This window comes from Sorex fumeus, unplaced genomic scaffold (genome assembly GCF_029834395.1).
Source record: "Sorex fumeus unplaced genomic scaffold, SorFum_2.1 ptg000044l, whole genome shotgun sequence".
Classification (NCBI taxonomy): Eukaryota; Metazoa; Chordata; class Mammalia; order Eulipotyphla; family Soricidae; genus Sorex; species Sorex fumeus.
In genome coordinates this window covers 8,373,463-8,400,923 of record NW_026606101.1, presented here as the reverse complement: position 1 = coordinate 8,400,923, position 27,461 = coordinate 8,373,463, and the positions used below count along the sequence as shown (strand labels likewise).

The 27,461-nt window shown below is 56.8% G+C and overlaps 1 protein-coding gene across 2 annotated transcripts in view; it reads right to left on the bottom strand.

Moving 5' to 3' along the window:
- The window catches only part of TGM2 (transglutaminase 2), a 37,585-nt gene that overhangs the window by 7,553 nt on the left and 2,571 nt on the right, over nucleotides 1–27,461 (bottom strand). The window contains exons 2-10 of one of the 2 annotated variants that reach the window (XM_056121656.1): nucleotides 24,927–25,079; nucleotides 23,772–23,951; nucleotides 19,107–19,349; nucleotides 14,531–14,649; nucleotides 10,249–10,377; nucleotides 8,652–8,829; nucleotides 4,863–4,995; nucleotides 3,807–3,910; nucleotides 2,009–2,251 (exon numbers count right to left, since the gene is read on the bottom strand). In XM_056121656.1, the coding sequence (XP_055977631.1) occupies nucleotides 2,009–2,251; nucleotides 3,807–3,910; nucleotides 4,863–4,995; nucleotides 8,652–8,829; nucleotides 10,249–10,377; nucleotides 14,531–14,649; nucleotides 19,107–19,349; nucleotides 23,772–23,951; nucleotides 24,927–25,079 (1,482 nt within the window). The remainder of the gene's footprint in view (nucleotides 1–2,008; nucleotides 2,252–3,806; nucleotides 3,911–4,862; nucleotides 4,996–8,651; nucleotides 8,830–10,248; nucleotides 10,378–14,530; nucleotides 14,650–19,106; nucleotides 19,350–23,771; nucleotides 23,952–24,926; nucleotides 25,080–27,461) is intronic. The other variant, XM_056121657.1, reaches the window with a different exon arrangement.

Below are 27,461 nucleotides of genomic sequence, written 5' to 3'. Positions count from 1 at the left end.
GAGAGAGAAAGAGAGAGAGAGAGAGAGAGAGAGAGAGAGAGAGAGAGAGAGAGAGAGAGAGAGAGAGAACAGAAGCTTAGGTGCTTGCCTTACATATGGCTGGGGTGCCACTTAAGATCCCTTGAGCACTGTCAAGGGTGGTCCCTGAGCACCACTGGGGGTGCCCCTCAAAAAAGGAAATAAGGGGCTAGAGAGGTGAGAAGACACCTGCCTTGCACACAGCCAACCCGGCTTCAGTTCCCAGCACCCCATATGGTCCCCCAAGCCCGCCAGGAGAGATCCCTGAGTGCAGAGCCAGGAGTAAGCCCTAAGCACCCCCACCTCAATAAAAGAAAAGTACTAAGCCAGCGTTTCATTCATCTTCTGTCAAGTCCAGGGCCTAGCACAGTGCTCAGTGCCAGCTCAGCACAGGCATGACATCTCCAAGCACAGGCTTGCTTCTGCCTGGCCCCTCCCCCAGCCCTTCCTGACCATCATCAGTTCTACTCAGGAATGCCCAGCCCACCTTCCTAGCCCGGTTGCCCCTTCCTGTGACCTTGTCACGAGCTCCTCCAGTATCACCGGCTCCCTACATGTTCTAGCAAACCACCCACTCTAGACCTTTCCTTCGGTTTGACTCTGTCCATCCAGACCATGGCCACTCCGTGCCCCGTCCAGTCCCGGAGCATAGTGGAGTGTGGGATGGGCCACCGAGTGGGCACACTCTCCAAGTTCAGGAAGACTCACTTTAGCTTCGAGGACTGGGCCCTAGCTTACGTGCAGGTGCCCCTTGGGTGTGATCCTTGGCTCTGTTTGGTCTGCGGGGTGTGGCCCCCAAAACTACAAAAAAATTCAGTTAGGTGTACATGAATCCAAATTTTAAAATAATCAGGGTTCTTTTCTCCAACTACTGACTTAGCTTGAGCATTAAGAAAAAGTATATATATATCTCAGCTCCTCTCTGAACCTTCCCCACCCATCTGCCTTCACACTCTCCAGTCTGATGAGAAACTGCGAAAGCAAAACTCCACAGTTCCCAGAAGCTTCCGCAGTGGCCTCTGGACTTTGGAGCCGCTCTACAAATGTGTTGTGATTAGCAAAGCGAGCACGGCTGTCCGCACGGCCGTTCATTTTCTGCGAACAAGCACATCTTTCCTCAATCACAGCCACCCCCTCCCCTTGGTGAAGAGCCCAAACACCCCAAAAGACGACGCTAAAAACCAAACGGAGGGCCCAGGGAGAGCTCAGTGGCAGGGGCCCTGGCCTGGCAAGCATGAAGCCGTGAGACTGAGCCCAGCATGACCCCACAGGCTCAGGCTGAGCTGGCTGGCACGGCCATTTGGGATCCCTGGTGCCCCCAGCTGAGTGTGTGGCCCCAGCCAGCCCTGCCCCCAGAGCACAGCCGAGCCCAGCACCCAGGATGGCAACACAGCGGAGGGAGGTAGAACAGCCTCGAGAGGTAAATAGAAGAGAGTGGAATATAAAATTCTTCCCCTAACAAATAACCCTCTCGGAATAACCGCAGTGTGTGGTAAGCTGCTCTCGTTCCTCAGGAATTTGAGATGGAATGTGACCTTCCTAAGTCATTTCTTAAGATGACCCACAGGTCATGGTGTCGGCAGTCTGCCCAGTCTCACACATGCATACACACATGCACGCACTCACACCTGAGTGTACACGTGCCAGCATGCGCACGCACACACTTGCATGCATGCACACACCTGCACACACATGTGCACACACACACACCTGCACACATCTGTATTGTCCACAGCATGTACACATCTATGTGCACACGCATGCCTGCACACACCTGTAATGTACACAGCATGTACACACCTAAGTACACACACATGCACACAAACCTGCACATATCTGCAATGTACACAGCATGTACACTCCTACACGCACACACACTTGCACACACCTGCACGCATGCACATACCTGCACATACACATCTGTGCGTGCGCACACACACACACACACACACCACACTTCGAGGAGGCAGCGGCATGCCCAGACGCCTACCTTCCGGGTACTTGTAGGTGTGGGTGATGTCCTCCCTCTCGTCGCGGCCCACACGCTTCGTGCTAATCTTCTGTCCCACGATCAGGGAATGGTTGACGGACTTGTGCATGGACCCGTCTTCCTGCTGGATCCAGTCCACCACGTCGGCGTTGACCTCAGCAAAGACAAAGGGGGCGTCGTACTTGGGGGTCAGGTCGCCCTCTTTGATGGCACGGACAGGCACCGGGCCACAGCAGTAGGTGCCTGGTTGGGGGGAGCAGAGAGGAGGGCTGGGTCTGGCTGCAGGGGAGAGGCCTCCCACCCCGGACCCCCACCCATGAAGCAAACGTCTTATGGCCACACAGCCCTTTTAGCCAGCGCTCTGCCCTGGAGCGACACTAGGTGAGCACCCGGGAGGTGGGCTCGGAGGCCCAGCTCTGGGCTCATGTCTGCCGAGGCTCGGCCTCTGAGTAGCTGAGTCAGGGCTCTGCTCTGCTCCTCACTTTCAGATGTGAAGTTGAGGTGGAGTCCCACCTAGTAAATGATGAATAAAATAGAAGCGAGTCCCACCGCAGCCTGAGGAAGTGGAGGGGCAAGCCGTGGACAGTACTGCCGAGGAGGCACGGTGGTCTCCCGGCCTGCCCCTGCCAAGCCTTGAGCTCAGCCCTGCACACACACACACGAATGCCTGGAGCTCCTGTGTGCAAAAAGCCCCAGTTTTCTCTCCGCGTGTTTTACAGCCTCCTCACACTGGTCAAGATTGAAAGGCTGCAGACTTTTGACTTTGCCCCGGTAGATCCATCGGATGGAACGGGGAGTTGAAATTCAAGTCACAGCAAAGTATGTGATGGAGAAACACCAATGGTACAGAGAGATGCCGCCGAAGTGGGTGAAAAGCACATGGCCCGGAGTTCGCAGCCCGGGGGCAGAGACCCCAGAGCCTCTTCGAGTCGAATTCAGGGGCCGTGAACTCGGAGGAGAAAAATCACATCTCGGTTTCCGCTAAACTTTGAAGGCCTTGCCTTTGATGGTGACAGACCTTTGATGTGAGCGCTCTCGAGAGGCGTCACCGCACGGAACACAGCGCCGTGGGGACACTTTGTTGTTCTGTCACCGAATCACGGGACTCTGCCACTCACCACTAGATCATGTCCCAGAGCATAGAGCACATTCAGCTGGAAGTGCTGTCACTGTGCTTTGATGTAATTTGCTTTTTATTTTAAATAACCCTAGGTGCTATCGTCTATAATTTCTAAAATATTATTTTGCAAAAGGATCAATTTGGCTTTTCCAAATTTCGCTTTCATGTTCACTCGTGAGCATTCTCTACACCACCACACCCCACCCCCCAGCCCTGGGCAAGGGGGTTTGGAGGTCTGGAAATCCCCACAGTGCTCACGCACTGCTTCCAGTGTGGTGCTCTGGGGTCACTCCTGGTGCTCTGGGGGTCGCGCAGGGCTGGAAATCGACGCTGGTGCTCCTGCATGCACTGTATGTGTTCCAGCCCTTTGAGCACCCTCCACGCCCCCAACACCCACAAAACAATTGGAAGTGACCAGAAGCTTTGAACCAAGGCCTGATAACGTCTTGCCGAGACACTCTCAGCCCTTGGATCATCAATGAGCGTTGATGATGGAGGAAGCCTCGGAAGCCGAGGTCTGCGGTTGCTCCGGCACCTGTGTGTGTTTCCTTCTCCCCAAGGCCATGAAAGATGCGTTATAAACACCCAGTGTGTCACCCACAGTGCGTGGCCCCATGGTCCTGGGGTCACCCTGCTCCTCCCCGGCTGAGGGATTCTGGGGCCACCATACCCACCCACCTTCGCTTATCTCCTGGGGCGTGGGGTCCAAGGCCTGCCAGCCCTCGTACCCCGGCTGCAGGTCCGGTCTGGTCATCCACGACTCCACCCAGCAGTGGAAGTTCCTGTGGGAGTGAAGCAGCTGTGTTGTCAGGATGTGGCTCAGCGTCCCCGTGGCCTCCGTGGGCCCGTGGCCTTTGCGGGGGCCTTGGTCTCCTGAGTCCCCCAGGCCGCACCTTTTCTCCTCTCTCACTCCCAGGGTCTCGCCTCCGTGCCCACCTTCTTTTCTACCCATGGGTTCTCATCTCCACCCCTGCCCAGACCCCAGACCCCCTTTCTTGCTCCCCCAACCCCCCAGTCCCCTCACACCATTCCGGCCTCCCTTCCTGCTGGCCTCCCTGACTCCCTCTGTCTTGGGGCCTTTGATCATGCTGTTTCCCAACCCTCAGCGTCCATCCCATACCTCGATCCCTTTGTCCATGTGCCCTACAGCTCTTTTCTTTTTCTTTCTTTTTTTTTTTTCTGGGACACACCCAGCAATGCTCAGGGGTTCCTCCTGGTTCTGCACTCAGGAATTACTCCTGGTGGTGCTTGGGGGACCATATGGGATCCCGGGGATTGAACCTGGGTCGGCTGCATGCAAGGCAAACGCCCTACCCACTGTGCTATTGCTCCGGTCCTCTTTTTTTTTTCCCTTTAATTAACATCTCTTCCTTTTCTTCCCTTTGTTGTTGCTACTATTACCATGTCTGGGGCTTGCACACTTGTTTTGTGACTAAGGACCCTGCGGACAGAGCAAGTGCTCCACGCCTTTGAGCCTACTGACCCTTGTGGCCTGTTTCGGTGCTGGGGGATGCCAGGGCAGTGTCAGGAATCACTCAGTGGCCTGGGCAGGGCAGGGATGGACCCCGGATCAGTGGATGCAAGACCAGTGCCTGACACCCCCCGCCCACCCTCTCCTGACCCCGGTAACTGGCTCTCTGGGCCTGCTCATCTACTAACCCCCATGAAACGGCCCCCTTGGAGGGGTCTTCCAGGGCCCTGCCCACCCCCAATCCCCACTGGACCCCAGCTCACCAAATCATCTCGCTCTTGCCCTGAATCTCCCCGAACTCGTTGCGGAAGTACTCGATGAGCAGGTTGCTGTTCTTGTCGTGGGCCGAGTTGTAGTTGGTCACCACACGGCTGGGGATGCCCAGACACCGCAGCACTGGAGTGGGGGATGCCACAGAGAGGGGTGTTAGCAGACAGTCAGGGCCCCCAGCCCTGTGCCAGCTGCAGCCTCCACATGCCCATCTGTGTCCCAGGAGCACCCACTAGCTGGGGGCTGGGGTGAGTCTACCTCCTGGCATGGACGATGGCCCCGTGCCGCTGGTGGCCCCTCAGTCCCCCCGACATAAGTGTGAGAGACCCTAAAATGCCTCTCTGACATTACGCCCCCCCCCCCCCCCCCGCCAACCCTACCTGGGTGCCCTGAGGTCCTCAGGATTCAGGCCAGGGTTCCTTGGCCCTGCTGGGTCTAGTACGGCCCAGCTCCTGCCCCTTCGTCCCACCTCTCGGCTGTCCACCGGCCTGTCTCGGCCAGGCAGTCCCTGCCAGCTTCAGATGGTCCCACCCGTTTTTTCTGCTCACAACAGCTCAGGACTCGGCCTCGTTCCCACCTGCCGGGCTGGCCTGCGGGGACCCCCTCGGGGTCTGGGCACTGGGAGGGCATTTTCTGATTTTCTTTGCACAGAGCATAGGGCACAGGCCAGACTGACGCCCGCCCACCTGCCAGAGGGGAGTGAGGGTGAGTGAGAGTCCCCGGAGCCCAGCAGGACGAAGCAGCTGTGTGTCCCAGGGCCAGTGCCTACACCTCTCTGGGCCTGGCCCTGCCCCTCCAGCTCCTGTAAGACCTTTCTGACACAGCACAGAGACCGAGGAGGTGACAGTCAGGGGACAGATGCCTTGTGGTGTAAGGCGCTGGGATGGGGCGAGGGACCCACCTGGATCCCTGGGGGTGAGGGGGTCTGTGGCAGGGCTGGCAGGAGTGGGAGGGGGCGCGGCTCTGGCACCCAGATGGTGATGCACAGGGGTTACTCCTGGCTCTGCTCTTAGGAATTACTCCTGGTGGTGCTCGGGGGACCATAAGGGATGCTGGGAATTGAACCCTGGTCAGCTGGTCCACTGTGCACAAGGCAAACGCCCTACCTGCTGTGCTATTGCTCCATCTCCCCTTGGTCTTGGTTTTATTCGGTTTTGTTTTCTTTGTTTCTGGGCCACACCCCTCGGTACTTAGAAGCTCCTGGCTCTAAGCTCAGGGCCTGCTCCAGGGGGCCCTCAAGACGCTGTGGAGAACCAAACAGGGCCCTCGGCTGTGCAAGCGATCCCCAACCCCAGTCCCGCCCTTATCTTTCAACATAGGCCTTTGATGCCCATTGTCAAGGCCTTTTCAGGGTCAGGAACCCAGGGCCTGGGCAGGACTAGGAGACAGACGGGCACGTGAGAATCCTGAGTGCTCCCCAGAGCACCACAGGGTATGAACTCTGTGAAGGAAAAGTCAAGGTCCAGATGAAGAAATGAAACAAAAAGTCCCTCTTCGAGAGCCCACAGGGCACAGGGCTGTTTCACTTTCCTTCTGCTCAGATTGGGTCTCCCAAGAGCAGGGGACAGCCGAGGATGTGACTCAGCCCCATGCCCGTCACAGGCTGGGACAAGAGCTTCCTCAATGGGCCTGGCCTCGGGCCAGGAGCTGTTTGGGCCCCCAGGAGGCTGGACAGACAGACCACGGGGACCGTCCACCTCTGGCCTGGATCCTGGACCCTGTGCCCTGGGGCCTGGGTGGGGCCTGATCTGTGGGTGTCCCCAAGCCAGGCCTGTCCCCTCTGTGGCATGGGGTTAGGGAGCAGAGGCATGGGGGTCGGGGTCCCTAAGAGTGCCCTGGGGAAGCACCCCCACCCCCACCCCCCCAACCAGCCCCAAGGCCACCCGGAGCCAGGCACGCCTAGTTCCCAACCCAGCTGTGCCGCCCATCCCTGGGGTAGCCCTGGGCACCCCTCTTCCTCCGTGTGCTCCTCCCCCGGGAGCTAATAATAGCGGCTCTCAGGGCGGCTGTGATGAATCAGAAGCCCCAGTGCTGGAGGCCCACGTGCTCCCTGCAAACGTCTGTCTGTGCATTCCCAGCAGCCGACACTCGGGCACCGAGACAATGCGCAGGACGCTTCCCGGGAAACCCTCAGCTGCAGCCACACCTCAGCAGAGCCAGAGACGGGCCAGGGTGACGTCCAACCTCCCTCCTAGGGGCCCTCTACGGGGGTGGAGACTGGGGTTAGACCCGGGCCAGGGGGTCTCACTCTGTGGTCCTCGTGTCCACGCCCACCCACAGGCCAGGGCAGAGCTGGGCTTCAGACCTAGCAGGCCGCCCCATCCCCTCACACACACAGATCCCGCCAACAGTCGCCCCCCGGGCTGAGTGGCTCCCAGCTGAACCTAGAGTCCCCTGACAGCTGTGTGCCTGCGAGGAGGCCGCAGGACCCCCCACCCAGCCTGGGCCGGGGGGGCCGGGGCCCATGAGCGGTCGCTGGGCCCTTCTGGCGGCCCCCCGGCAGGGAGCGCTGGGACTCCGGCTTCAGAGAGAAGGCTCAGGGAAGGTTCAGGAAAGGGGATTTCCACCAGAGAGGGGAAATTCGAAGTCACAGGAAGCAGACAGGCAGGCGGGCAGGGGGCAGAGTCAGTTTAGCCGTGACCCTGGGCCAAACTTCCCGCACAGCCCACTGGCTCTGGGCCTGAGCACTCATCTGAGAGTCCAAAGCAGCCAGTTAGAATCCCTGTGCCTGATCCTAAGAGCATCGGCAGGGATGAGCTGAGCCCGTGTGAGTGCTGGCTCCATCCTCACGACCGTCCCAAGATACAGACGCTACCATTTGGCAATCTGTGCCCATTCAACAGAGCAGTTGAAGGATCAGATGAGTGAAGGGTTCTACCCAAGGATGCACAGCTAGTCACACAAACCTCTAACATGAAGCGGGGGTTTGAACTCAGGCCTCCACGCCAGGTTCTATGTCCTCTTTTTTTCATTGCTGTTTTGTGTGTAGGCCACCCCTGCCAGCAACGAGGGCTGGTCCCGGGTTGGTGCTTGGGAGGCCCAGATGGAGTTGGGGTAGAACCTGAGTGACATCCCAGACCCAGATTCTACGTTCCAGTCCTTAGATGATACGTCCCTGCTCTCATGAAGCAGAACCAGCAACGCTGGAACCATCGAGCATTTTCTGGGCTCCAGTATCTAAGATAGTCCATGGGGTTTTCTTTTTTTTCACCTCTTGTTCCTTTTTTGTTTCTTTTGATTTTGGGTCATACCCAGTGATGCTCACGGGTTACTCCTGGCTCTGCACTCAGGAAGTACTCCTGGGAGTGCTCGGGAGACCAGAGGGGAGGCTGGAGGTTGAACCTGAGCCAGGCATGTGTAAGGCAAATGCTCTACTCGCGGTACTATGGCTCCAGCCCCAGATAATCCATGTTTTAATGGGTCATATTTACTAGGAGCTGCACGGAGCCCAGTTCTGGTTTGGTTCTGACCCGGTTCTGGGCAGACCCTCCCGTCACTCCTTCTTCAGGAAGCAGGCCCTTCCTGTTGTCCTCACTTTGCAGAAGAGGAAACTGAGGTTCAGAAAGAAGTGATGCTCAAGGTCACGGAGACACCCGGGAGGCGTTGGGGCTTGTGAGTTGGGGGTACCTGGCCCCAAAGCCCCAAACCTCAGCCCCGAGCCCATGTTGCCTCCCACTGGGCTTCCCTGGACCTCCACAACAATCCAAGTCAGAGCTATTACTAGGAAAAGGACCAGAGGTGGAGTCCCCCTACTTCCTTTCCGGTGCTTGCCAGCCACTCACCAGTGCAGCCCACAGCGGCAAACACCCAGCACTGGCCATACTTGACCCGCTGGCAGCCGAAGTCCTTCCAGCGCCGCAGGATGTCGACGCTGCCACTCCAGAACATGGGGCTGATGCCGTCCATGTAGTTGTTATCCCAGCGGCCCTCCAGCACGCCCTTGTCATCGTTGCAGTTGACCTGTGGTCCAGGGCACACGAGGGGGTCAGAGCGGAGCTTGGAGGGAAGGCAGCAGGGTGGAAGAAGGGGACAGCACAGTCCTCAGGGTGCAGGAGACAGAGGGAAGGGACGGGAGGGATGAGGGGGGCGGGGGGGGGGGGCGATTCCAGGCAGGGGTGCTGGAGCAGCTGAGTGTACAGAGATGGACCCAGATGGTCACTCCCCAAACTCCCAAGGGCCAGGAAGAAGAATGAAAGGCCCCCGCACGCCCACTGCCCAGCCCCCTGCTCTCTGCTCCCCTACCCCACCACAGCGCTTTCTCCCCCTCCCACATGGCCAGGCACAGGCGGCCCCTTCCTGGAGGGCTTCTCTCCTCTGTGTGTCTGCGGCAAACTGGGGCTCATCCATGAGGGTGCCACCACTTGGTGGGGAGCTCAGGGCTGCCTCAGCTCCTCCAGTACCACATGGCCATGCCCCCCCGCCACCCCTGGCCTCTGCCCAACCACCCTCCTGCTAGGAGGCAAGATGGCAGGCTCTGTCCTGTTCAGACCCTTCGAGCCCCCTGCAGGGCTACTTCTCATGCGCTTTTATTGTTTTTTTTTTTTTTGCTTTTTTTGGGGGGGTCACACCCAGCGATGCTCAGGGGTGACTCCTGGCTCTGAACTTAGGAATTACTCCTGCGGTGCTTGGGGGACCATATGGGATTCTGGGGATGGAACCCAGGTTGGATGTGTGCAAGGCAAATGCCCTACCTGCTGTGCTCTTGCTCCAGCCCCTACTTCTCATGTGCTTAGTCCAGGCCATCCTGGTGCCAGGGACAGTCACGTCACCCTGAGGCCTGGAGGCCATTCCTGGTAGTGGTGCTTGGGAGGGAGTCTGGAGCATCGGGGGATGCAACCCACGCAGGGCGCTGGCTCCTGGCTCCAGTTCAATTTTTAGCTTCTTTTCTGTCTTTGCAGTGCTTGGTCCCAGGGCCTCTCTTGTGCTCTACAGTTGAGCTAGACCACTGGTCCCAAATCTTTTGTATGTTTTATTTTGGAGGGGCAGGTCACACCTGGCGATGCTCAGGGATCACTCCTGGCGGTGCTTGGGGAACCATATGGGATGTCAGGGATCAAACTCGGGTCTGCCACGTGCAAGACAAATGCCCTCACTGCTGTGTGATGGCTCCAACCCCACTTGTCCCAAATCTTGTATTATTTTTTCTTTTGGGGTCACACCCGGCAATGCACAGGGGTTACTCCTGGCTCATGCACTCAGGAATTACTCCTGGCAGTGTTCGGGGGACTATATGGGATGCTGGGAATCGAACTGGGGTCGGCCGCGTGCGAGGCAAACGCCCTACCCGCTGTGCTATCGCTCCAGCCCCTCCAAATCTTGTCTTTCTGAATCGAGTTCTTTTCGCTGAGATGTGCCCGTCTCTGCCCCAAGGCCACTCACCATGGCGCTCACCACCCGGCCCACGTAGACGGGCCTGCTGCGGCGGGAGCAGTCCTTGCTGGCATTCTTCAGGAACTTGGGGTTGACATCCAGGAGTGTCAGACAAGCGTCTAGGACTCCGTCTTCAAACTGTGTCAGAGGAAACCAGAGTAGATGAGAAGCCACTTCCTCTGGGAAGCCGGCCCTGCACCTAGTAGTGGTGGTTTCCTTTTGTTCCCAAGACGCACGAGGGAAGCTTAGGCTGAGTGGAACCCCGAGCCATGCCGCCAGCTCTGCCCGGTCCAGAGTGGGAATGGGGGTGGGCGAGACGCTGGCTGAGGAGCAGAGACACGGGTAGGGGTGGGGGGACCTGGGCTGTGGAAGGGGAGACCCGCAGAATGGAACCCCAGCAAGCCCTTTCCACCATGGCCACCGAGGGCCTGTCCCTGTCCCGTGACCGTCATTTCCTTCGCTGGACACCCGAATGCCCCCACACACCTGCTGCAGCTCCTTCTCTCCACCCCAGCCTCTGCTCCCATTGGCACTCAGGAAGATTCTAGATACCAGTCAGACCTCTTCACTCTTGCCCCCACTGCACCTGGAGTCAAATCCAGTCTTCTCCCTGAGATGTGCAGGAGATGAACCTCCTCTCTGCCTCATCTCTCCCTACTTCCGCCCCCCCCCCACCCCAAACACACTGGCTGCCCCGGGGCCTCTGCATATGCTAGCTCCTTTTCTTGCAAAGAGCTTCCCACCTACTCGCCATGGCTCATGCCCTCTGTTACTCGCAGTGCCTTTCAGATGGTATCTCTGCAGCCTGTCTTCCTTGCCTTCCCCTGAATACCCCCTTGACCTCCGGAGAGACTCTTCCTTCCGCCCGCTGGGCCCCAGCTGTGTCTCCCCACCAGACCTCATTTCTGCTCTCCGTCTGCGGTCAGAACCCGTATGTTTGAGAGTCCTGTGGTCTCAGGCTGATTGCCAGCAGACTGACATTCAGGGTGGCCTTCCCAGCTGGCCACAGATGCTTCTCCCCATCCACCTGTGGGACTTCCTGCTGGAGAAAGTGCTCCCAGCTGCAGCCGCCTCTGAGCACTACTGGGACTGCCACCTCCTGGCCCTTCTTCCTGGGCTCCCCTGCACCCCTCCCTGCATGTCCAGCACCCATGATGTTCTGTCTGGAACCTCTGGCCTCCACGCACAGGGACCCCCTTGCTTCCTTTCAGCTTTGTTGCCCTGGATTGTCACACCCTGGGAACTGGGGGAGCATCATCAAGATAGGACCCAGCAGAAGCCACAGCCCAGAGACTTGGGGGATGAAAGGAAGGACTTGGCTTGGGGACAATCCAGGGCCCTAGAAAAGGAGAACCCATTGTTATTCAAGGAGCACTTTCCTGTGGAGCTTGGGGGCCCTGGACCACTATGCTTGGGGACCATGTGATGCTGGGGATCAGCTCTGGGGTCCCCACATGTGCTCCCACCCTTGAATCATCTTCCCGGCCCCATTCATTTTGGGATCTATGGATTTTTTCTTTTTTTTGGTTTTGGTTTTAGTTTTGATTTTTGGGTCACACCCATTGATACTTAGGAGTTACTCCTGGTTCTGAGCTCAGGAATCATTCCTGGTGGTGCTCAGAAGATCCTATAGAATGCCGGGGATGGAACCCAGGTTGGCTGCCTGCAAGGCAAATAAATGCCTTATCTCTCTGGGTCCCAAGGATATATTTTCTATATAGCAGTCAAACTATCATTTGAATTACATTCCAAGGCAGACTACTGCATTTGCATTTCTGTATGGTATTTTTGTGATCAGCCCACTATTCAGATGAGAAAACTGAGGGTCCCACGACAGGATCCCCTACATCTGAACACAGACCCTGTTCTCCGAGTTTCCAGGTGGACCCCGCCCTAGGAGGCTCCGTTTACTAACAAAACAAACAAACAAACAAGCAAACACTGTCCTCCCATTGTTCATCGATTTGCTTGAGTGGGCCCAGTAATGTCTCCATTATGAGACTCCTTGTTACTGTGTTTGGCATATCGAATACTCTTGGTAGCTTGCCAGGCTGTCTGAGAGGGGCGGAGGAATCGAACCTGGCTCGGCTGGGCTGGCTGCGCGCAAGGCAAACACCCTACCGCTGTGCTATCACTCCAGCCCACTAACAAACTGGGAGGTTGAGATGGGTGTGGTGGTTCAGACGCCGTTATTTTTCTAATCCTGTTCTGAGGACTATTGATGGGGAAGGCAGGATGGGAGAGAGAATAAGCCTGGGTTTGTAGGAACAACCCAGGCAGGCCTGCTGGAGGATAAGTGTCCCCAGGGGACAGGACGATGAACCAGGTGTGGAGACGAGCCCAGCCCAGCCCTGATGTCCAGTCTTGGCTGATCCACATGTTTGTGAGAATCAGACAGAGGCTGGGCAAGTCCCTCGGCTTTGGGCTTGTCCCTGAGGGAGCACGAGCCAGCCAAGATCAGATCAAGGTCTGTGGGCTGAAGAAGCCAAAGACAGATGCTCCGGGCCCACCTAGACCCACTGCATCCGAAATTAGGGGGTCTGGGCCCCCAAGCTGGGCTTGAGCATGGTGCTTCCACAGATATTCTGTAGTCTATATGCAGAGTCTCCTGCTAGCCAGGGCCCCTTGGAGTGGGGGCAGGTTGAGTTTCCCTCCCTGCCCCGAGTAGAGCTCCGGTAGCCAAAGACCTCCAGAACCAGCCACAACCATGCTGAGACTACTCTCCACACGAATGAAGGTACCAGCAGAGAAACAAAGGCATGCGGGTCCCAGAGCAGAGATCTCCAACCCTGCTGGGATCGGGGCTGAGCATCCTCCACCCAGATCCTCCATCTTCCAGTAGGCGGGGGTCACACCTACCAACTGACCCCCAGCGCCGTGTAATCCCATCAATGGCCAAGATCCAGAGACTATAAAATCCAGCTCCCAGAAGTGACATCTTATTATCTCATTTTTACTTTGGACAACCTGGCAGGTTACCGAATGTAACCTGCCCAAACGGCAGAGTCTGGCAAACTCCCCATGGCATACCCTATCTGCCAAATACCAGTAACGATCATGGGTCTCATTCTTCTAACCCTGAAAAAGCCTGGGCTGGAGCGATAGCACAGCGGGTAGGGCGTTTGCCTTACAAGCGGCCAACATGGCCGACCCGAGTTCGATTCCTCCGCCCCTCTCGGAGAGCCCGGCAAGCTACCGAGAGTATCTCGCCCGCACGGCAGAGCCTGGCAAGCTCCCCGTGACGTATTCGATATGCCAGACACAGTAACAACAAAGTCTCCAATGGAGACGTTACTGGGCCCGCTCGAGCAAATCGACGATCAACGGGAGGGCCTTTACCTTACCTTTTATGGCATTTTTTAAAATCTCAGGGCTAGGACGAAGGAGATGTTACTGGTGCCTGCTCGAGGCAATCGACCAACAACAGGATGATCGTGATCGTGATTGCGATCGATATGCAGTCCAGTAGGACCGCTAGTCTGGATAACCGCCTAGGCTCATGACAAGGGTCTGCCAACTAATTGGCCAGTCCTGATTTATTTTCCAATCATTCTGTTTGCCAATTCTTCAAGTCTTGTAGGAATAAGCAATAGAAAGTAAATTTGCTATGTGCCAAAGGGGGGCAGGCTGGGATCGGGAGGGAAACTGGGTATATTGGTGGAGGGAAGGTCCCACCGGTGGTGTTGGAACACTCAACGCTTGAATCAACTGTATAATGAACAACTTTGTAAAGCACGGTGTTATTTTTTTTTAAATAAAAATCAGTTAAAAATCAAAAACTGGGGCTGGAGCAATAGCACAGTGGGTAGGGCGTTTGCCTTGCACGCGGCCGACCCAGGTTCGATTCCCAGCATCCCATATGTTCCCCCAAGCACTGCCAGGAGTGATTCCTGAATGCATGAACCAGGAATAACTCCCGTGCATCGCTGGGTGTGACCCAGAAAAGCCAAAAATAAATAAATAAATAAATAAATAAATAAATAAACCAAATAAAACAAGTATTTCTGCCAAGCAATCACTGCATACTGGTTTGAAATATGGCCTTGAACACTCCCTTTTCTGCCTGGGAGTAAATTCCCACCAGCTCCACCACTCCCCAGAGGACCCCTCATTCTTCCCCTGCCGTGGGCCCAGGCTGCTTGCTGTTCCCTGGGGGAGAGGGGGGAGGGAACCCTCTGCTGTGTGACTCAGGGCCGGGCCTGGCACCTCTGAATATCCAGCAGGAATGCCCGCTATCTCTGGCTGGGGCGGGGCCAGGGCCCAGCTCTGCCCGCCCCGCGGGGTGTCCTACCTGCCCGAAGTTCCAGGGGACGCTATTGATGAACTTGGCCGAGCCCTGGTAGATGAAGCCCTGCTGCATGAGCACGTACTCCCGCCGCTCCTCCTCCGACTCCAGGTACACAGCGTCCGCTGCGGGTGCAAGGACGGGGCTCAGCACTGTGTCTCGTGGCGCCCCAGGTTCCCGCTCACCGGGCCCTGGGGCTGCCCACTTCCTGGGCCCGGGAGCCCTTCTATCTAGTCATCAGGAAAGGCTAATCTGAGTGAGTAAGCCCAGGTCAGTGAGATAAGGGCTGTGGCACCGGCACTGGCCGCGGGCCAGGATCTGTGACAAATTATGGCATCTGAGGACCTGTTTCCTTCCCACCACACCCTATGTGGACCTGGCCTCTCAAACTCCCATTTTACAGAAGGGAAAACTAAGGCTCCTATTTTCAAGGGCCAGGCAGCAGAGGCATTAGGTGTTTGCCTTGCATGAGACCGACCTGGGTTTAATTTCTGGTACCCAAGTTCCCCTGAGCGCCACTGGGAGCAACTCCTGAGCACAGAGCTGGGAGTAGCGCCAGAGTACCACTGGGTGTGGTTCAAGTCTCTCCCAACAATAAATAAATAAAACTGCTTGCCCTGTTCTATTTCCGGTGCCCCGCATTGTGAGAGTACAGGGGTAGGGCTCTCACCCTGCACGCAGATGACCTGGACTTGATCCCTGGGGGACCCGATATGGTTTCCTGATCCTGCCAGAAGTGATCCCTGAGCACAGAGCCAGGAGTAAGCTCTGAGCACTGCTGAGTGTAGCTCCAATTTTTTTTTTTACATAAAAAGAGAATGAAAATATTTCAGATGGGGAAATAGATAAGAAACAGAGGAGTACTGGGCCTGGAGTCACTCGCAGTTCTGCTGGGCTGGCCACTTCCCCCGTGGTGCTCTATTCCCACACTGCTGAAGTCTGCGCAGGATACGTTTAGGCTCAGAGACCGGCTGGCCAGTGGAAGGAGCACGAGGGGCTGGGGCCCTGCTGAGCTGCCCCTGAGCACTGTCTGGACCATGTCCCAGCTGCAGGGCTGCTCGGGACAGTGGAGGACAGAGAAGGGGGTGGACCCCGGCAGCAGGAGCCTGCGGTCAGTCTGCTCTCACCCGCCCCACTTCACAGACGAAGAAACTGAGGCTGGGGAGTGAACCCAGAGCTGACTTTAGTGGACCCCAGACTATAAAAAAAAATCTATTAAAAAATAATAATGAAGGAAGAAAGAAGGTCGACTTGATAGCCCCACTGAGATAACGATGACACATTAATGTATTTTTAAGAAGCTGCCCAACAGCCAGGAGGCACAGAGAGGGCGCTTGACCTCGGTCCCATTCTGGCACCATATGGTCCCCCACATTACCAGGTGCAGCCCTGAAGGCTCCCGAGTATTGCTGAGGGGGCCTGGGTACCCCCGCCACCGCAGGACCTGAGTGCCTTTGCACTGGACACCAGACTGCAGAGAATCACAGGGAGGGAGGGAGAAAGGAAGGAAGGAAGGAAGGGAGGGAGGGAGGGAGGGAGGGAGGGAGGGAGGGAAGGAGGGAGGGAGGGAGACAGGGGGAGAGAAAAGAAGAAAAGGAAAGGAGAGAAGGAAGGAAGGAAGGGAAGGAAGAAAGGGAGGGAGGAGAAGGAAGGGAGGAAGGAATGGAGGAAGGGAGGAAAGAAGGAAGGAAGGAAGGAAGGAAGGAAGGAAGGAAGGAAGGAAGGAAATAGTCTGATCCAAATGTTCCCTTTTCCTCCTGCTCCTGGTTTGGGGTTCCCCAGCTGCCGTGCAGACCCAGGAAACTGCCCCATGCTAGCAGGCTCCAGCTCCCGTCCTTTGAGTATCTCCCCGGCCCTTTCCTTCCAAGTTTAAGAGAAATAAAACCATTTCCTGGGTGGGCACCGGGTGCTGTGCCCAGTAATCAGGCCACCCACCGGCAGCGCCCAGATGCCTCCGCTTGTTCTGTAGAGGGGAAGCCAGTGTGCAGAGGACGGGGACGGGCTCTGAGGCAGTGCAAGGCAATAATTAGCCGTCAGATAAACAAACAAGGCAGCAGTGAATCAGCGTCGGGTGGAGAGGAGGAGAGAGAAAGCCCACGGAAGGCCCAGGGCGTTGGGCGGTAGGAAGGAGCGTGGCGCTCGTCACTGGGTCCCAGGAAGGCCCTGCGCAGGGCTCAGCCTGGTTGGGGGGGGGGGGGGGTGGAGTCAGGGCCTCCCCTAGAACCAGCTCTGTGTGTGGTTCCCAAATCCTGTCCTTGTCTGAGCTCGGGGACATGGGCTTGTGCCACAGGCTGACCCATGCCCAGTGTTCCCCTGGGGGGCAGCACTATTCTCACCCAGTGTCCCCCTACCCACAACCCCCAGGAAGTCCAGCTTCCTGCTCCCCATGACCCCCGCCTGCTCGGGCTGCAGGGCACCCGTCACCCTGCTGTTGGCTGACCCTCCAGGGACTTGCCCCAGAAGTGCGCTCCAGTGCTCTGAACTCTGAAACCCTGGGAGGCAGTCAGGTGGAGGCATTGAGGCAGGGCTGCCCAGCGGGACTGGGCTCGCTGCGGGTGTGGGAGACGAGAGGTTGTGTGGTGCCAGCCGTGAGCGCCTCTGTTCCCAGAAGCCACTGAATGGGGCACAGAGCCCCTGAGTCAGGGAGGGCGTGCGTTTCAACACAGCGTGCTGACTTCAGGCCAGGGTGGGGGCTGAGTGAAGGAAACTTCCAGAAAGATAGGACGCAGGGACTCCCTCCCGGCCCTTGCTCTGAAGCTCAAAGCCTGGAGGCTGACGGGGCTCCTGGTCATGCGGTGCTCGGGGGACGGGAGGGAGCCTGGGGCTCCTTCATGCAACATCCATGCTCAGCCCTTCAGCATCTCCCCCTTTCAAGTTTAAGAGCAGCCCCTAAGATGACCAGGCCACCTACACGTGCCCCAGTTCTGAGGCCAGTCAGCCCCGAGCCTCCTAAGGGGGATGCAAGAAGGGTGCTCTTTCTCTGGGGCACTGCAACCTTTTCTGGAGAGGAGATTCTCTCGGCTTACTCTTGCAGTTAGAGATTAAATGCTGGGCTGGAGCGATAGCACAGCAGGTAGGGTGTTTGACTTGCATGCAGCCAACCCGGGTTCGATTCCCAGCATCCCATAGGGTCCCCTGGGCACTGCCGGGAGTAATTCCTAAGTGCATGAGCCAGGAGTAACCTTTGTGCGCTGCCAGATATGACCCAAAAAGCAAATACAAATAAATAATAATAATAATGGGGGCCAGAGAGACAGAACAGCAGGGAGGGTTTTAGCCATGCGTGTAGCCGACCCAGGTTCAGCCCCCAACACCCCAGATGGTCTCCTGAGTCCTGCCAGGAGTGATTCCCAAGTGCAGAGCTGGGAGGAACCTCTGAGCACCGCTGGGTGTGCCTCCAAATAATAAATGAGCAAATAAATAAAAGCCAAACTTAGGAAAAGAGAAAATAAACAACTCTTTTTGCTCAAACATGCTGTGGGACTCTCCCAAGCGGAGAAAAGCCTCAAGCAGTGAGTGGCCCCGGGCAGTTGAGTGACTCCGGAGGAGTAGGTGCTGGTCAGCTGAAATTTCTGCTCCTGAGGGAACACCCAGAGTGTCTAAGGAGGCACTTAAGTGACCCACTTTCCAGGCTGGCCCACCCCTTGGCACCCCCTCGGGTCCATCCGGCGAGATTTGTTTCTTTGATCTGATTTTTGGCTTTGGGCTGTACCCTGCTCCTAGCTCTGTGCTCAGGTGTCAGTCCTGGAGACTCGTCCAGCGCTAGGGGCTGCCCCCCGGCCTCTGCAGGTCAAGCCTGCACACAGCCTCTGAGTCACCTCTGAGTCGCCTGGGGAGATCTATTTATTTATTTTGGCCACAGCCAGTGATGCTCAGGGGTCACTCCTGGCTCTGCACTCAGGAATTACTCCTGGTGGTGCTTGGGGGACCCTATGGGATGCTGGGAATCGAACCCGAGTCAGCTGCATGCCAGGCAAATGCCCTCCCCACTGGACTATCACTCCGGCCCCAATCTGGGGAGATTTTTAAACGGAACCAGGGCTGGAAGTACAGCTAAAGAGGTGGAACACACACCTGGCATGTGGGGCCTGGTCAGTGGAACCCAGCAGCGCATGGTCAGTCTAGCACTGCCCAGCGGGAAAGGCCCTGGGGACACCCAGCACCGTTGCACCAGGTCTGAGCACTGAACCGGGAGAGCCAAATCATCAACAAACACCACACTACATCACCCCCAGCACCACCACGTGTGACCCCTTCTACACACAATGCAAAGCAGGGACCTGACCCTGGTGTCAGTTGGACACTGGGTGCCGGAGTGGGCACCTCCTGAGCCCAGCGCCTCTGTGCCCAGTTCCTGGGGCCATGGGGGCGGGAACGGGCTGACCTCTGGCAGTGGGTGCCAGTTCTTGGAGCTGTGTGATGTTGGCCGGGCCGGGCCAGGCCAGGCTGGCCTCTGAGGTGCTGAGTCTACGGAAGGGCACAAACAAGACCCTCAGAGTTTCGAGCAGTTTCGAGGCAGCATCCTGGGGCCCTCCCTGCCCCCCTCCCCCTCTCCCACCACCCCCCTGCTCCTCACACTCACCTGGACACCAGGCGTTGAAGAGCAGGACGAAGTGACCCAGCATGAAGCTTGAGCCCTGGTAGCCGGTGGAGGTGTCCAGGGTCATGTTGTACAGGCCCACGGGGGCATTGGCCGGGCTGCTGACTCGTAACCACAGGACTCCCTCCTGCTGGTCCACCACCGTGGCCGCCCAGGTCCCCTGCTCCTCGACTTCGGACAAGGGGAAGCGGGCCTGGGTGCAGGCCTCCTGGCTGGGCACCGGGCCTGCGGAGGAGAGAGCGGGGCTGGAGTCAGGACGGGGCTGGGCACGTGCCAGGGGCGTGGGTGGGGGTGCCCCGGGCTGGGTACTTCACCCCTCACTACACGGGGACTCGGATAATGAGCTTCAGCTTCCTCCGCCGGGCAGCGGGGAGCAGAGCAGGGCTGCCCCAGAGCCCCCTTGCTGCTATCCTGGTGGTCCCTAGGAGCCGATGTGCCCTCTCCCCCCCCACACACACTCTTTCTGCAGTACACCTCTACTTTCCTCAGGTCATGGGATTTCCTCGCAGACTCAGGTAAGCAACAGAAAATAAATTCATTGGGGCCAGAGCAATAGCACAGCGGGTAGGGTGTTTGCCTTTCACATGGCTGACCCGGGTTCGATTCCCAGCATCCCATAGGGTCCCCCGAGCACCACCAGGAGTAATTCCTGAGTGCAGAGCCATGAGTATCGCTGGGTGTGACCCCCCCCCCAAAAAAGAAAAGAAATTTATTAAATGCCGACTAAGGGGACAGAACAGGGTAGGAGGGACCCGGGGACACCGGGGCCCTGACTGATGTTGGAACACTATGCCTGAAACAACTCTGTGAAGATGTCTTAAGGACAAGGACAAAAGGAAGCAGCTCAGAGACGGGGTCTCCCGAGGTGGTCCCAGGACTCTGAGGCAGTGCGCGCCTCATTTCTGACGGCCCCTGTGTGGCGTGGGGCTGTGGGATGCAGGGGGGAGGGGTGCGGCAGTCTCAGGTGAGGGGAGGGTGTGCACCGCCCCGGCAGTGGCTCTGAGTCACTGCTGTGGACTGGCTGGTTGCCCTCTCTGGACACGGCGTGCAAAGGAGAAACAGAACCTTCTCACTGGGTTGGACGTCTGCCCAGGACGGTTTATTTTTATTCTTCCCTCTTCTCCCCACAGTCCTGCCCACCCACTGCTGACACAGGGGGGGCTTGATTCCGAGGGGCCCGCCCAACGCCCACCCCCTCCTCCCCACCACCAGCCCCACCCACGTCCAGCCCAAATATAACCATGAACTAACAGGCATGACACAGGCCTCCCATGTGGGTGCCAGGAACCAGCTGTCAGCCTTCGATGTACCTGATTTATAGAGCTGGCCTTTTCGGAGACACTCAGGCAGCACTGGGACCTGAGGACCAGCCTGGTCTCCCACTTCCCACACCCTTCGGCCCATCCTGGCCCTGAAAGCTGTGTGACCTGAGCTATAAAGCCTCAGGCCTCTCTGATCTGCAGTTTTCTCATCAAAGAAGAGAATTGTCTTTGATTCTGCGCCCGAGAGGGTCTGATTCCCACCGGGAAATAAACTCTGGGGTTTTAGGAGAGGTGGTTGGCATCTCCGTGCCTCGGTTTCTCCATCTGTAAAAATGAAGCCAATTGCAATAGAACCTTCTAGGCCGTGATGACGAAAGGCATACGTCCCCAGGCCAGCACACGTCTGACTCATGGTTTGCTTCAATAAACAAACGTCTTGTTTATCTGCCACAGAGCCCACCTAGCACGTCTGAGAGAGTTCCTGAGAGGCAAAGAGCTTCCAGCTGTGACCAGTGAGTGTGCAGTGAAGTGAATTATCCTCGTCAGAAAGAATCTTCAAAAAGTATCTTCAAAGGGAATCATTAAAAATCAGGGGCTGGAGCGATGGTTAAGCAGATAGGGCATTTGCCTTGCACACGGCTGACTTGGGTTCGATTCCCAGCATTCCAAGGGTTCCCTGAGCACCACCAGGAATAATTCCTAAGTGCAGGGCCAGCAGTAAGTCCTGAGGTCCACCAGATTTGGAGCCCCCAAACAAAAACAAGATAAAGAATCACGAAAGGGCTGGAGCACAGCGGGTTGGGCATTTGCCTTGCACATGGCCAACCCGGGTTCAATTCCCAGCATACCATATGGTCCCCAGAGCACCACCAGGAGTAAATCCTGAGTGCATGAGCCAGGAGTAACCCCTGTGCATCACCGGGAGTGATCCCCCCTCAAAAAATGAATCACTAAAAATCAAAGTTTCAGGGCCCAGAGATAGCTGAGGGTCGGGGGGTGGGGTGGGCGGGGTCGGGGAAGCACATGCCTCTTGTGCCTGAGTTCTAGCCTGGGCACTGCATGGTCCCCCAAACACCACCTGGTGGTCTACACACACATCAGTGCTTCACCACAGAGTGCCCGAGGGTCCCCAGAGACCCCTGGGGAGACCCTTATTTTAAAATTTTAAAAACACATACACACACACACACACACACAGGAATAATACAAGTAACAAAAGCTCAGTCCCAAAACTAGATTTTGAGAATGGGAGTAGAAATCATTTTCCAGAGTGGAAAGTGAGGCTGAGGGGGTGGGATGCTTTGGGGTCGCAGATGTCCCCATGAGCCAGGACTGTCTTGCCCCGAGGGATGACACCCCCTTCCATTCCCAGAAATGTGCCTGCCGGGACACCCCCTTCCATTCCCAGAAATGTGCCTGCCAGGATGACCCGTTATCAGTCTCCCTGGTCAAGCCTTCCAGCCAGTCACCCGGCCACACCCCAGGGCAGGTCAGGAATGTTTCCCAACATACACACGTCCACCTTGACACCTGCTGTCCTCCTCAGCCCGTGGGTGTGGCTAGTTGAGGCCGGGCTGTGCTGTGGGCCCTGGGACTGCTCACGTAAACTCCCTTTGAAAACTCCTGCACGTGGTGCCACTTGGGACTTTTGGGGGGGGGGCGGGCAATACCACGGCCACTCTGGGCAGGGCTGACGCTGGACACCGGGGCAGGCTTGGCCGCTGTCCAAGACCATGCAACAGGGGCGGGGTGGGTGAGACAGGAAGCTTCCAGAGAAAAGCCATCTATCCGCTGGGGAAGTGTCTTTCCCTCCTGAGCCTGACCCCCTTCCCATCCCGGAACCCCCAGAGCCTTCTCCTGGAACTGGGGTGCTGTTTGTCTCCTGTGCTGCTAACACAGTGGCCACCCTAACATAGCTGGGGGCAGTTTGGGATGGTGGGGGCATAGATGAGGCCAGGCCACGCCCCCTATTCTCTGACCGACCTGATCTGTCCCTGTTTTCTCTCTCTCTGGACCTCAGTTTCCCCGAAAAGGTGGGTGAGGTGGAGCAAGACTGTCCGTAGAAAGGAGCAGGGCGGCCGGGCCAACCCAAGGCTGACCCTGCCCTGAGCCCAGCTGGGGACGGAGAAGCTGGACTTCCTCCCATTGTCTCTCGGGCCTCCCCACCGGTCCTGCCCTGCCCGGGAGTGACTCAGTGTCCCCAGAGTGCTGGGGCCCTGGAGGCGGCCTGACCCAGGGGCTGGGGAGTGAGCAGGGCAGAGGCCAGAGAGACCCTGGCTTCAGGGCGGAGCAGGCAGGCTGGTCTGAGGGGGACGGAAGAAGCTGAGAGCCAAAGAGCCGGGGCTTGGGGCCGGCCCAGGAGGTCAGGGCTTGAATCCCCTCTCGTCCTGGACTTACAGGGGCCACACAAGCACCTGGACCTTTCTGAGCCTCTGTGTTCCCACCCGTACAATGGGCCACAATGTGCTTCCTGGCTGGGAGGTCTCGGGGCGCCCCGAGTGGGAAGTGTCCCTGAGCTGGTGCGTCCCAGCTGTGCCCTGTGCGGGGGCGGGGGGGAAACTGAGACCTGAGGACCGGGACTTTTTTTGGGAGGTGGGAAGGTTTCCACAATCTGGGGTTGCGGGGGTGGGAGGGAGGGAGGGTGCCCTGGTGAGCATGTCCCGGCCAGGAGGGGCGGGCGGGAGGAAAGGGTTGGGGGGATATCCTGCCTGCGGGCCCTGATAAGCCTTATCAGAGTGCGTCCAGGTAACTGGGCCCCAGCCAGGCACACCACGTCCAGCTCTCGCACCCTTTCTGCCCCAAAACCTCAACTAGGCCTTGCCCACCTCTAGGTGGCCCCTTGCTGGCTTGAGGGAGGGACTCCCAGCACAAATCAAACCAACCCGTTGTCACTTGCCTAGGAACTCGGAGCAAAGGGGTTCAGCACTGGGCATCTGGGGCGAGGAGTCTCGTGTCCCCTGGAGCAGGGCCAGCCACAGTCCTGAGGTCTCCAGGACACTCCCTGCAGGCCCTTGATTAATGCTCCACTGGATGAAACTTGGGCTCAGAGAGGCCAAGCCACTTGCTGGGATCACACAGCAGGGAGGTGACCCAGTTCCAACCAGAACGCAAGTCTGTCTGTGCAGCTCCCAAGCCCCAGGGTTGGAGAAGGAACTGTGGACAGGGTGGGCTCTGGCCAGCAGCAGACCAGGTTCGGGCTGAGCCCAGAGGCCGGGTGGGTGTGCGTGGGGGTGAACTGGACAGAGTTCTGTTGACCGCACGGCAGGGAGGACGCTCACCCGCACCTAGTGTCCATGTCCTAGACCAGACTGGGGGTCCTAGGGCGGCACCTCCACTCTCTGGGCATGCAGGGCGGACAGTGGGGGGGGGCATGGGGCATCCTCACCTGTGGTCACAGTGAAGGTGAGTGTGTCCACGCTGGCCTCGTAGCCCCGGCCCTCGAAGTACAGCGTCAGCCAGAAGGACTGCCCGCGCCGCACCACCAGCCTGTCCCGGCACAGGTCAGCCGTGTGGTGGTCTCGGCCGTTGGCCTCCAGCTCCAGCTCACACCGCTCCAGCACCAGCTCTGTGGAGACAGGGGGGCCACGTGAGCCCAGCACGCGGCATGGGCGCAGCCCCGGAGCCAGCCTGGCCCTGCCCTCAGCTAGGGCAAGCCTCCTCCTCCTCCATGTCCTCCTTTCCTCCTCCTTCTCCTCCTCCTCCTCCTCCTCCTCTTTCTCCTTCATGTCCTCCTCCTCCTCCTCCTCTTTCTCCTCCTCCTCCTCTTCTACCTCCTCCTCCTCCTTCTCCTCTTCTCCTCCTCTTCCTCCTCCTCCACCTCCTCCTTCTTCACCTCCTCCTCCTCCACATCTTCCTCCTCCTCCTTCTCCTCCTTTCCTCCACATCTTCCTCTCCTCCTCTTCCTCCTCCTCCTCCTCTTCTATCTCCTTCTCTTCCTTCTCCTCCTCCTCCTCCTCCTCCTCCTCCTCCTCTTCTACCTCCTCCTCCCTCTTCTCCTCTTCTCCTCCTCTTCCTCCTCCTCCACCACCTCCTCCTCTTCCTCCTTCACGTTCTTTTTCTCAATGTCCTCCTCCTTCACATCCTCTTCCACGTCCTCCTCCTCCTTCTCCTCCTCCTCCTCCTCTTCTATCTCCTTCTCTTCCTTCTCTTCCTTCTCCTCCTCCTCCACTTCCTCCTTCTTCACCTCCTCCTCCTTCACATCTTCCTCCTCCTCCTTCTCCTCCTTTCCTCCACATCTTCCTCTCCTTCTCCTCCTCCTCCTCCTCCTTCTTCTTTGTTTTTGGGGTTACACCCAGCAGCGCTTAGGGACTTGGGGGTCACTCCCAGTGGTGCAGGGACATGTGGGGCCGGGACTCAAACCCGGGGTTCCCAAATGCAAGTCTTGGCTCCTGCCCTGTGAGCCCTCTCTCAGGATCTACGTCTCCCTAAAGGTTAATGCCCGGGTTGTTTCCTGGCGGTCGCTCGGCCGTGTGGCATCAGGCAGCTCGGCTTCAGTGAACCTCCGTTTCCCCTCCGAGCAGAGGGAAACAGCGGGACTCACCTCCCGGGAATAGTGGTGGGAATCTCAGGACAGTGACCGGCTCAGTATAAAAACTTGGATAAGGGCTCCCCAAACAGGGAGCTAGTAAGTCATCCTGGAAGGTTAGTGTGTCATCCTGGAAGGTTCTTTGGGTTTTGGAAACAGAGGCAGAGTCTGGAAGAGAGTTCAAGTCCCCCCGCATGCATGAGTTCAATCCCTGGCCCCTCTGGCCCTGCCCAGCACTGCGGGTGGGGTCCCAGGGACCTCACTGGGCATCCCTAGGCCCACACTGCTGCCTTGGAGCACCATGGGCCCGAGCACCACTTCCCAGCTCGGCGGGCTGCGGCCTCTGAACACCGAACACGGGGTATTTGGCACACGCTAATCACACCTGCTCGCCTTTTAGCTTTGATTTTCAATTTACAGGGCCAGGACTGCCAGAGGCTTCTCGGTGAATGAGCTCAACCCCCGCTGCCCGGCAGTGCCGCGCCCACAGGTGGCACAGAGAATGGAGGAAAACGATAAACGCAGAACCAGGATGTGATCGATGAGATCCACACCCGGGAAAGAGACAGCCAAGGATCCACTTTCTTTCAACATGGAAAGTATTATTTGTATTATCTTTCTGTGCTAACATAGTTTGGAGTCTACGCGGGATAGATAAGGCCTACTTATGCAACTTTCCCCCTTTTATACATAAACGTTATGCAAACACTGTGGTTTACAAAGTGGTTCACGATGGTTTGTTTAGATATTCAATATTCCAACACCAATTCCTCCATGGTCACCTTCCCTCCACCATTGTCTCCCATTTTCCCACCCACCTCTCAAGACTGCCCCCATAATTTATTTTATTTTGCCCACAAAAATTTATTTTATATTGCTTGTTATCAATAATTTGATAACAGAATGATTAAAAAAATTTTCTAAAAAAAAAGTAAATTATTGTATCTCACCAAGGAGACATTAAGTCCTTGTGTGGGGGATTACTAAGATGTCGTTTAAGGCTCAGCCTTCTGTATTCATGTTTTGTTAGTGAGAATGGTCGCTTTCTACATTACATCCCATCCTATCTGGTGTGCTAAGCCAGTAGTAACTGGTCTATCAGTGTTGTAGAGTGTGGAGATGTCCCAGGAAATCCAGAATATTTAGCTGGGTGATACAATTGGAGTTAAGTTTTTAACTGGGCAGCGGTTTAGAGTGTTTAACATGAAAAGAGAGAAAAATGGAAGGAAAGAGTGAAGGGAGAACCTATTGATTAAAAACGAAATAAAAGCCATTCTAAGTTATCTGAATTTTAATCTGTCACTGTCCTCCTATTGTTCATCGATTTTCTCGAGCAGGCCCAGTAACGTCTCCATCAAGAGACTTTGTTGTTACTGTGTTTGGCATATCGAATACATCACGGGTAGCTTGCCAGGCTCTGCCATGCGGGTGAGATACTCTCGGTAGCTTGCCAGGCTCTCCGAGAGGGGCGGAGGAATCGAACTCGGGTCGGTCATGTTGGCTGCGTGCAAGGCAAATGCCCTACCCGCTGTGCTATTGCTCCAGCCCCTGAATTTTAATATTTTATATAAAAAAGTAAAATAGTTTTATTGGGGCCAGAGAGATAGTTCAGTGGATAAGATGCTCGTCCCTTGCAGGGGACCAGTCCTGGTTCAATTCTGGAACCATGTATGATCTCAAGCAATGCCAGGAGGAAGCCTCAAGCACTGGCATGTGTGGTAAAAAAAAAAAAAAGAAAAAACACTTATTAAAGGAATATGAAGGGAGAGAGGGAGGAGAGAGACAAAGAGAGACACACAGAGAAAGACAGGGAGACAGTGAGAAACAAAGACCAAGGTGTTCAAAAGAGAACACGGGCTTCTCCAGAGGGGAAGTTGCCAAGTACACACATCAGCTGGAGATGCAGGGGAATCCCTGTGTGAGAACACACAGCAAGAAGCTATTTTGAAACATCTATTAATGACTGGAGCAATAGGACAGAGGGCCGGGAGCTTGCTTTGCACGCGGCTGAGTTGGATTCGATCCCCGGTACCACATATGGTCCCTCAAGCCCACCAGGAGTGACCCCTGAGCACAGAGCTAGCAGAGAAGCATCAGGACCAAACTGAAGGGAAACAAACCACTTATCACACGCACAAGACGACAGGAAAACAACTCTGAGAGCATCACGATGAATTAAAGAATTTTGGTTAATCTGTGTCTAAAAAGGAGAGTTTGGGGTGGTTGAGCTCTAAAACCATGGTTGGATGATCGTGCGGTGCTGAGGGGGTCAAACTTGGGGACTCTGCCAGGCAGGTCTACATTCCAGCGCTTTGAGTTATTTCTCTGGCCCTCAGGAGACAGTTCTTTTCCTTTGAAATATTTGCCAATGATGTAATGAAATATCTGGGATTTGCTCCCAACCTTTAGGGGGCAGCTGAAGGAAGCAGGAGGCTGTGGGCTGGTGGTGATTAGAATTGCATGATAGGGGGCTGGAGCGATAGCACAGCGGGAAGGGCGTCTGCCTTGCACGCGGCCGACCTGAGTTTGATTCCCAGCATCCCATATGGG